The sequence below is a fragment of the Phaethon lepturus genome, unplaced genomic scaffold, assembly GCF_000687285.1.
Source record: "Phaethon lepturus isolate BGI_N335 unplaced genomic scaffold, ASM68728v1 scaffold5388, whole genome shotgun sequence".
NCBI classification, from domain to species: Eukaryota; Metazoa; Chordata; class Aves; order Phaethontiformes; family Phaethontidae; genus Phaethon; species Phaethon lepturus.
Genome location: NW_010555398.1, coordinates 8,129 through 19,115, shown reverse-complemented (window position 1 = coordinate 19,115; position 10,987 = coordinate 8,129). Strand labels below are relative to the sequence as shown.

General features: G+C 37.0%; 1 protein-coding gene across 1 annotated transcript; it reads left to right on the top strand.

The window, feature by feature from the left end:
* Positions 1 to 1,135: 1,135 nt before the first annotated feature.
* LOC104615119 (intestinal mucin-like protein) lies at positions 1,136 to 10,780 on the top strand (the record flags this gene model as incomplete). The annotated part of the gene is made up of 12 exons (XM_010292132.1): positions 1,136 to 1,383; positions 2,534 to 2,717; positions 2,846 to 3,050; positions 3,714 to 3,892; positions 4,551 to 4,620; positions 4,946 to 5,046; positions 6,223 to 6,327; positions 6,939 to 6,979; positions 8,791 to 8,889; positions 9,510 to 9,638; positions 10,317 to 10,356; positions 10,651 to 10,780. Coding segments are annotated over 12 exons (1,531 nt in total), but the record flags the coding sequence as incomplete, so codon positions are not given.
* Between the last annotated feature and the right edge of the window lie 207 nt (positions 10,781 to 10,987).

Below are 10,987 nucleotides of genomic sequence, written 5' to 3'. Positions count from 1 at the left end.
TGTTCTAGGCATTCGTGGATCATATATTGATCACTGATATTTACCCCTGTCTTTCACTGCTGATTAGAAAGGGAGTTTAGGTGATGAGATTAGATCAGGCATCTGACTTTTAGATAGCTGAAACTGAAAAAGGCAATTCCCACTTCAGGTTACTGGCTTGACTTCTATAAATAATGCTTTTCACTTAGCAGCTCTCAGTAGTGCTAGCTCATCTTGCAGGCCTTGATGGTGCTGAATGCTGCCCGTCCTTCCCACTTTCAGACTTCTGATGGGGAAAAAATTCTCAATAAATATATATCATTTTAAAAATCTGCAAAAGACGTTCATGCATAACTGTTATCAGTCTGACTGCTTCATAAGGTTTTTCTCTCTTCCCCCTTCCTCTCTCTTTCTAAACACAGCCAGGTGAGTCATGGTGGCTCTGTAACTGCACTAAGGCAATATGTATAGAAGACAATATAATCCAGGTGGTTCCCATAATCTGTAATCCACCTCCTAAACCTACATGTGCCAATGGGCTTTCTCCTGTGCAAGTCATCGATGAGGATGGATGCTGTTGGCACTGGGAGTGTGATTGTAAGTGTATATTTTGTTGAATATTTTATCTTCTGTGGGAACAATACTAGTGTCAAGAGCAAGAATATTTATCAGGGGACAAGTATCACACAGGGCTGTGACCCTCAGACTTCTAGTGCTCGTCTGTTTTGAGTGCTTCCTTGCTTCTATTTAGCTAATTTACATAATTTACCATCATTTCTACATAGCTACTTTGTTAGTGGAATGAATTGGTCTCCCAAGGCAGGATTTAAACATCCAGATGCAGACATCTATAGGCTAGAAGCCTACACGTAAATTACTTGTTCAGACTGTCGGTAAAGGTATACCTAGGGTGCAGTTATTCTTATTGTCAGTTGTCTATCAGAAATAAGTCAGACAAACTGTGCCCTGAAAGTGCCTGTTTTACTCTGTTATTGACGAGTTCTAGATAATGAGCTCATGCACTGACATATACGCTTTAAAAATTTAAATGCTTAAAGTTAGATGGGATGAATCCCACACCTACAGATTTTGTTTGTAGGCTGATCTGATTCTCTATGTTGCCATAAGAAGCTAACCTAGCTGTATGTTTTTGTAGGCTACTGCACTGGATGGGGAGACCCACATTACATGACTTTTGACGGACTGTACTACAGCTATCAAGGGAATTGTACATACGTCCTTGTGGAAGAGATTTATAAGAAAGTTGACAACTTTGGTGTCTACATTGATAATTACCATTGTGATACACGGGATGTAGTCTCCTGTCCTCGAACGCTCATTGTGAGACATGAGACTCAGGAAGTCCGCATAGCAACAGTCAAACCAAATACTCTACAAGTAGAGGTATTAGAGAACATTACCCTTGATTTCTTGATTCAAATATTAATACAGCATCAATGTGATAATTATATTCACAGTGTTAGCGGAAAAATGAGAAAGGAATCTGTGTTTTAGATTTAATGTCAGTTTGGATTATAAAATAGGACTGTTTTGAAGGACTGTTTTTTCGACTCTAAATATAGGGAAAAATTCTACAACTTCTTCCCTTTTTTATCTCAAATATTTTCAGTGCCTCATCTCTTCTAAATACGCAAACATGGACAAATTGATAGGAGTTAGGGTTATAAAAGAAATTAATTTATAATTAATATTAATGTAACAAAGGAAAAGAAAAAATTCTTGAATGTGAAAATATAATGTAAACTAGACATAACAGTAAAGTACTGGGCTTAAGCATTTTTAAAAAGTACCATTACTAGCTTTGATTGGTGTCACCTTTTTACTTTTTCAGAATAGGTGCTCTTATGAGTTTGTGTCATTGATAAAAATGATGCCCCAGCTTTGGGGCTTCAGAATTGGGTGAGAAGTGTTTCTGTTCAGGCTTTTGTGGGATTTGTTTGCTTTATTTTTGTACATTACTTTGGGCATATTACAAGTTAGGTTGCAGCATATTGTTGAAAATTTGCAACATTTTGACCTCTTTTTTTTTTTCCTACAAAACAAGGAAATCTACCATTGCTGAGTAAACGTAGTAGGGTTAGTTCTATAGATATATCATTGCTACTGTATTTAAATAAAGAATACAGGTTTTGGCTTATTTCTTTCATTTAATTTTCCTACAAGAATATTCCCTGTATGCCCACAACGTTAAAAATGTGTGCACTAGGAATTTAGGAGGACTTTATATTGCACGTTCATGGGGTGTTCTCAATGCCATAGTCACTCTAATAAATCTGTTGAGTGTTAGAATTTAGGTGGTTTAAACTCTGAATTTTAACCAAGTTTATCAGTAGCTGATAGGCCTTTTCTTTGGCTCAAAGAAGAAAAGTTTGTCTTTCCAGTAACATAAAAGGAAACAGAGAAATTTGATATAAACTAAAAGCACATTACTTGCCTCTACATTCTATCTCCAATGCAAAGTAATGAACAGACAATTGTTTTTTAAAGACAAATTAAATGTATGTCTCTTTTCTGTTTTTATTTTATTTATTAGGTGACAGTAAACAAACAGGCAGTGGCTTTGCCTTATAAAAAATTTGGCTTGAGCATCTATGAGTCAGGCATAAATCGTGTAGTGGAAATTCCTGAACTAAAAATGAATGTGACCTACAATGGCTTGTCCTTTTCTATCAGAATGCCTTACAGCCTGTTTGGAAACAACACTCATGGACAGTGTGGTAAGGCTTACTCTTGTAATTTTTGTACTCTCAGAAAACCACAAACAGTTAAATGACAGCCCTGCCACAAAGGTGAATGGAATTTGATAAATCTGTTAGTGAATTCTTTCTCCACTTACCAATTTTAGGTACTTGCAATAACAACACGGCAGATGACTGCATGCTGCCGAATGGAAATATTGCAGAAAACTGTGAAACCATGGCAGATCATTGGCAAGTTGTTGATCCCTCTAAACCACAGTGCTCTCCAGGCCTAATTCCTACAAAAGCACCTAGCACAACCCCAATGCAGCATTGCAAAGAATCTTCCATCTGCAAGCTTCTTTTGGGAAGGTAGACATTCCTCTGGGGTTTATAAGCATTTGATCTTCAAATTAAGTGTGAATTTTAGGATTAATTTCTCAATAAAAATGTTTCTAACTATTGCTCCATTTCTTGCAGCTTTGTGGGTTGCTTCCATTCCTTTTACTGTTTCTAGATGTCATTGTTTGCTGATAGTTTGCTTCCAACCCTCTGGCTGCTACGTTAACCTTTCTTGATGTTCCCATGTTCTTCTATTTTTTTTTTCTTTTTTTTTTTTTTTCTTCTCTGCCCTCCACTGTCTTATGCTCTCACCTTTTCCCACACTCACTTAACAGAAAACAGAGTCCAGCTGAAAACAGTGATCTTCATTTTTAAACTGCAATGTCAGAATTTAAAAAAAAATAACAAACAAAAAAAATCTCTTTAGAGAAGTAGTTCATGGTTACACTCGACAATATTTATGTAGCTCCTGGACAGAAAATATTGGTCCTTGAGTGTTTTGTACGTGAGGGGAGAATAAGATATGTTGAAAAGTTATAATCTAGATAGATTGCAGTGCTCTTAGTAAAAATCTCTCAGTAATAGTCCTTCACATCTCCTTAAGCACCACTGTTGCCACATTATAATGTTAAGCACGTTGAAGAATTAATGGATTATTCAGTAACTAAGAATGATAAATGTTTCTGTTTCTAGCGTGTTCGAGCCATGCCATAGCTTTGTCCGGCCTGAAAAGTACTATGCAGCCTGTGTTTTTGATAGTTGTGTACTTCCCAACTTAGACCTGGAATGCTCAAGTCTTCAGACCTATGCTGCCACATGTGCTGACCAAAGTGTATGCATTGATTGGAGAAGTCATACCAATGGTGTTTGTTGTAAGTATTTGGCCATTTATCCTGGACTATTAGGGAAGCTTATGTAGAACTGTTTTGGCAGTAATGTCTTAATGGTAAGTCATATTGCTTTCCGAGCAATGAAGACACTAATGAATCACACCAGCTGCTTTCCTTAACTAATTTTACAGGTAACATTTTCAACAATGGAAATTATAAATGACCTTGCAAAAATATACATCTATTGACTGTGCCAGAAACATCTGTATCAGTAGATACTTTTTTGTTCACTGGCAGTTTTATGTTTTGCAGGCATCAGCAGATCACTCTGTATTTAGTGACATGCACATTCATTTTCAGCTGTAGTAAGATGAGAACAGAGGGTAGGAATACACTCCCCTTTGAGAACTTGTGCAAAAGAAACTGAAATTGTGAAAAAAAAATGTAATCAAGATGTAGACTCTTGGCTTTATCTTCTTAATGTAAAGTATGGTGCTATACCTCTATGGCTAAATTGCATAAAATAATTCTATTCAGAGACATGAGTCTGATATCTGTGTTTTTTTCTGTTTGCTTCTCAAGATTGTCAAAGATACATAGGAAAATCAGTAGACAGTGTTTAACTTCTTGGCATAAGGTCATGGGGCTTTTATATGATATTGTTACTGAGCTCTTCCTCCTTTTTATTCTCCCATTCCAGCTTACAAATGCCCCTCAAATAAAGAATACAGAGCATGTGGTCCTATTAAAGAGATAACCTGCAAATCAAGGTAAATAATTGCTTCACTGTTAGTTATAGCTCATACAACTAACTGTTCAGTCATATCTAATGCATAGGTGGATGAGAGAAATCAACCTTCCATCATGTCTTAAATTGACTGTAAAATTTGGTACTACTGTTCTCTTGATCCTAAATCTGGGTGCCTGTACTGTTTATGTTGTTTGGCTATACCAAATATGAACACTGACAATCCCTAAATCGTAAATGTGCAGATCATTTGCCACTGTATCTTCAGTGAAAAGTTATTTGGCATAATCTTCCTCTGTGTGCCTGTGACAGTAACGGTGTTCCTCTGAACATTTTGTCTCGTACAGTCAACAAAACGAAACCTCAGCTAAACAAGTGGAAGGCTGTTTCTGTCCTAGTGGAACAATGCTGTATGACTCTGGTGTGGATGTCTGTGTGAAAACCTGTGGTGAGTTTTACTTGCTTCACTTGGATGCATGTTTGTTTCCTCTTTGTTGTTTCCTTCTCATGTATGCAGCATAGATCTGACTGTATGCTGTACTCACACAACATATAGTAGAGATGTCTACTGTTATATGAGTGGTAATGGAAATATATTTTGATATTTTCACAGGCTGTGTTGGAGTGGATAAGATACCAAGAGAGGTATGCAGCCATATGCTTTTGTATTTCAAGTAAAGGCTGGCGGTAGGGAGAGGAGGGTGGTCTCCTCTGGTGCAGTCTTGTTTTGTGGTCTCCCAAATTTTCATTCCTGTTTTTACTTCTGTTCTTTTTAATTGGCAACCGTGAAATCACTCACTTTATTTTCTTTAATGACAGTTTGGGGAAGAGTTTACAGTAAACTGTCAGGACTGTGTTTGCCTGGAAGGTGGAAATGGTATTGTATGTGAGCCTCATGAATGTGCCAGACAAAGTAAGACCAGTTGTGATGGAGAAGGCTTCTATGAGGTCAATGAAGTAAATTCTGAAGACTTCTGCTGCCCCATTGTCACCTGCAGTGAGTTTATACTTTTGTTTCTAGTCTTTCTATACCTTTTAGGAATAGAAAAGAAATAGAGCTGAACTAATTTAGCGCCAAAGACCTGCAACAGGGAGTCACAAAATAGTATCTTTCCTCATTCTTTTTAAAATCAGCTTGCCCAGTGTTAGGGAAAATACGTTTTAATATTGCAACGACTCAGCATAACTGAGTTTACAATTATGGGACTCAACATAGCTGAATCTATAGGTTTTTGAGTTCAGGACCACATTTTATTCAAGTAAAATGCAGATACATTATGGAATTCTATGTGGGTTTTCATTTTGAGGCCGTTGCCTACAACCTTGGAGAGAGTAACAGTTGTTCACTACTTCTCTGAAAAGAATTGTGATACTTTTTTAACACTTGGTATTTACATAGTAAAAAAAGTTTCATAAATTAGTGCCATCCCCCAATCCAATTCCTGGATTCACTAGGAAAAATATGTTCTCTTTCTGCAATTTGTTTCTTTGGAGAGTGTCTGGATGGTTGCCTAGCAATGTAAAGTCTGTCCTAAATGCTTTGATAGATGTCTATTTTCTAGCAGCTGTGATTTAGTGTGCTTTCTGGCTTATTCCTTTTTTTTTTTTTCCTTTTTTTTTACAGAATGCAATACAAGCTTGTGCACATCTAAAGCCCCCAAGTGTACACTGGGATTTGAAGTTCATTCTCATATTCCCAGTGGTCAGTGCTGTCCTGTGTATGAGTGTGGTAAGTCCCTTTGAAATACATTGCAATGATTGGCATTATATATTACATAATTTAGCATCACACTTAGTAAGACTGTATGCAATAGCCTATCAAAAGAGGTAATAAACACAACCAGATTCTACAAATTGGTTACTATTAACATTGGTTACTACTGCTATGGTTATGACAAACAGCTGCGAAATCAGATATAGTTCAGGTGGCTCAAGTTCAGTTTTCCTTGTTGTAAGTACATGTAAGAACAGCTACAGAATTAACTGGGACTGTGGTCTCAGCCTAATATAGAAAAATGTTCTTATAAGCGTCCCCAATAGAAGATAGCTTTACAGAGTCTGCTTTGTTCTTGGTATTTGAAAGAAGGAATTACTTGTACCTGTTAAGTGGACATTCCTGGCTATGATCTAGACTGCATATATTGAGCCAAATCTTCTTCCCTTGTTGCACATACAGTATTTGTTCTTATTCTTTATATATGTCATATAAATGGGGAATAACCAATGTATTTGACCCTATGCATTGCAATTCATTGTGGAAGAAATGAGTTTGACTAGAGTGGGGTGAAGACCTTATTCTTTTTCCCCTATGTAACCACCTAACTCCTTGCTCGTTAACAGTTCCCAAGAGGGTTTGTGTACTTCAGAATGCTGAGTTCTTGGTAAGTTCCTGTTTCAACAGTCTTCTGAAAATGCTTGAAAGACCAGTTAGTATACTTTACCAGAAGCGCTATGAGGAGGCTTACCTAGTACAGTCAATATCTTAGAACTGTTCAAATTCCTGTCAGTAGTTAATCAATTTCACAAAGCCTAAACCTTTTCTGAAAAGATTGCTGTGTATGAGACTGAAGAGTTGTTTGTATGTCAGTATCAGAGAGAGATTTGAGTTTAGAGTTAAGTGTGCATGCTTTTTAAAAAGTCAGTCCATGTTTACGGCCAGCACATTATTGAAGTGTTAAGACTGCTTTCAAAAATGAAAAGATTTGTAAATAAGTATTGTTCTAAACAGACTTTTTTTCATAATTCATCATAAATTCTGTTTGCTCTAGTAATTATTGTATTGCAGATATTTGTATGAGACCTGTCCTTTCAATATCTATGTTTATCATTGCTATATAGGACTTCAATAAAGACATAAGTTAAATTAAATTCAGTATTTAAAATGTTGTCTTCATAAATGGCTAGCCAAATAACTATCCAATAGTATTTATGATTGTTTCCTTTTCCTTTGTCTGGTTTACAGATTTTTTGAAAATTAAGAAATGTCTTTCACACATCTCATTAATATATGAACCTTTTTTTCCTCTTAAAATGTACAGCCTAATTCCTCAGTCTTTGTTGATAAGTGTCAGAATTGTTTCTGCACTAATGAAGTTAATGTCAGCACTCAACTGAATATCATCTCATGTGAACATATTCCATGCAACACATATTGTGAACCAGTAAGTGACAAACTTAAAAAAAACCCACGAAATACCCATGTACATGAAAAGCAGCTTGGTCAATGAGTGGTATAAGCAAAGGACAGGGAGCAGTGATCCAGAGTCCAACTCCAGCGTGCATACCAAGGGTCCTTGAGCAACATATTGTGTGAAGCTTGACTGAGTAATTTACAGTATGTGCTTGGGTCTGGATGAGATGGAGTTAATTTTCCCCATAGCAGCCCGCATAGTGCTGTGCTCTGTACTGGTAGCTAGAAAGGTGTTGATGATACGCCAGTGTTTTGGAACAGTGCTGAGCATCAAGGCTGTGTCTCCAACATTCCCCCCTCACCAGTAGGCTGGGAGTGGGCAAGATCTTGGAAGACGACATAGCCATGACAGTTGACCCAAACAGACCAAAGGGATATTCCATACCATATGACATCAGCTCAGCAATAAAAGATAAGAGAAAGGAGGAGGAAGGCATTCGTTATTGTGATGATTGCCTTCCAGAGCAACTGCTATGCGTACTGAAGCCCTGCTTCTTGGGAATTGGCTGTACATTGCCTGCTGATAGGAAGTAGAGAATAAGTCTTTTGTTTTCCTTTGCTCCATGTGCAGCCTTTGTTGTTGCTTAGTTAAACTGCCTTTATCTTGACCCATGTGTTTTTTCTATCTTATTTTCTCTCCCTTCATCCTGCTGAGGAAGGGAGTGATAGAGTGGCTTGGTGGCACCTGGCATCCAGCCAAGGTCAACCCACCAGACAGTATTCTGGATTAGCTGAAGGATTAGCTGGGAAATTTCTGTAGAGCGTTTAATCGAGTTATATTTAACTATTAGGCATATTTATTATAGTGCTTTAATTTATTCCAGCTGTAGCCTGCTTTTATTACTTCTCTTCCACTGGGTTAGAACATAGAAAGGAAAATAAACCCCCAAATCTAGAGTGTACTTCAAAGCATAATCAATTAATGGGTTAGTACGTTTTCATTTATTTCTCAAAAATTTATCGATCATAATGCTTTTGTTTTTAATTAATTTTAATATCTAGGGATATGAACATCAGCCAGTAAAAGGTGAATGTTGTGGAAGATGTGTGCAGACTAAGTGTATTATATCTACAGCAAGCAATTCTGACCTCATCTTGAGTGTAAGTATGCTCTACTAAATTTCTATTGTTCCCCCTTTCAGAGAAGGGAACACCCCCTTGTCAGAGATAAGGCTTAGTGTAAGTTTGCACCTGAAAGATAAGAGGTCCACCTAAAGCAAAGTCTATCTACAATTTTTGGCCTGAATGAAGGACTCAGGAAATCAAATTTTCTGGAATGACAAATGCAACACTATTGGAAGGGTTTTTCTTGTGATGTCTGGAAGCTTGTGAAAAAACACTGAAAAACACTAGTAAAGCCTGTGTATGAAACAATTTATTGCCCCTGTAGGGTGAAAGTTCAAGATTGTTCTTAATTACTATATAACAGTTTAGCTTTCCCTAAGCAAAACCCATTGGCATGGATGATTTTGTTAATAACTCTAATGTGCTTTACATACTTTAGAAGGATTTCTCTTTTCCAAGGCAAATCCCATGTTAAACTGAAGATTGTCTCCATGTATGGCATACTGAAATACATGTAATAATCTGTATCCAAAATGGCTGTTAACCTAAAAAATAATTGACCGGGAAACAAGAGGAAAGTCATTGTCAGAGGACAGGAACATTTCTGTCTGGGCTCCTTTCAGCTTTCATTATTAAATTTTTTATTTTGCTTGCAGCCTGGAGAGTTTAAAAATGATCCTTACAACAACTGCACCATTTATAGCTGTGTAAATATCCACAACCAGCTTATCTCTTCCACATCTGAGATTACCTGCCCAGCATTCAATGAGGACAGCTGCAAACCTGTAAGTAAATATGGAAAATTTACCCTCTACTCAACGCATAGATTACTTCAGTTTAGTTCAGCCACTCAACTAACAACAAAAATGAATTTAAGCTTTGATGACCTTTCACCAAAGTTTCTCAGTCACAAGGGTTAAAGTTTCTGCTGCATCCGTGCACAGACCTCTAGAGTGTATAAAATAAGGGATCTGGGTGAGAGTTCAAGGCTTATAACTGGCAGCTGTCTCTCAGTAGCCAAAACGCTGGTCAGCCCTGAGATACAAAGTCCTCACTGATGGCTTAGTGCCAGGTTCTGTCTAAACAAGAACCATGTTTTCTTGAATGTTACAGAAACACAAGATGTTCAGTCAGTAGGCTGCCAGTAACACCATGCATACTCCCCATTCAAATATAGAAGTCCCTGAGAAAACTTTTTTTTTTAATTGTTTCTGAGGAAAAATTGCGTGATCTTAAACACAGACTTCCTTCAAAGCATTATCTTTATTTCTACAATCCTTTGTAAATTGCTAGATTTCAAGTCTGGAAGAGACCATTATCTTTGTTTATTCAGATCAATCCTACAGTTTTCACTGGTTGTTTCTAGCCATCGAGGAATTGCTCTCCTCAATTATTGGCCTAAAAACCTCTTTAATACAGAGAAAGAAAATAATATAATTTCTTCTGTTTCTTTGTTCTTTTAGGGAACTATTTCATTCTTACCTAATGGTTGTTGCAAAACCTGTAAGTATGCCAATGTACCTGAGTCAACAATACAAAGAATTAATTTTCTTCTTAAATCAACCCATTTTCCCCCACAGAGGTTTATATGTTTGCATTTAAATAGATACTTTCATATTTTTGTTTGTTATTCCAAGCATTTACTGTCCAGAGTGATTCTCTGGGAAAGTTTAAACTGAAGCAGAAAGACCACTTAAGACAATACTTTGAGTGCACTAGTGAAGCCCACACAGTGCTGAACTGCAAGGAACTTCTGGAGCTATTTCACTGAAAGTATTTTCTCATGTTTCCCTATAGGTGCACCTCTGGAGAGCTCCACACCATGCTCTGTCCATCAAAGGAAAGACTTCATCGTTTATAAAGGCTGCCGTTCTGTGGACAGAGTTGTCCTGACTGAATGTGAAGGAACATGTGGAACTTTCTCACTGTAAGTAAACTGATCGGACAATGAGATTTGAATTTTGCTGGCACTGAGCTTGTTTATATAAAAAGAACAATAAATCCATCGACTACAGAATGATAGAAGACCTGAAACTATCAGCTCCCCAAATCATGGGCACAAAATCATGAAATCTGTGTCTGAACAGCTGATTTGTCTTAATACAAAGCAGAAAAATGTATTAAATTGCCTTGC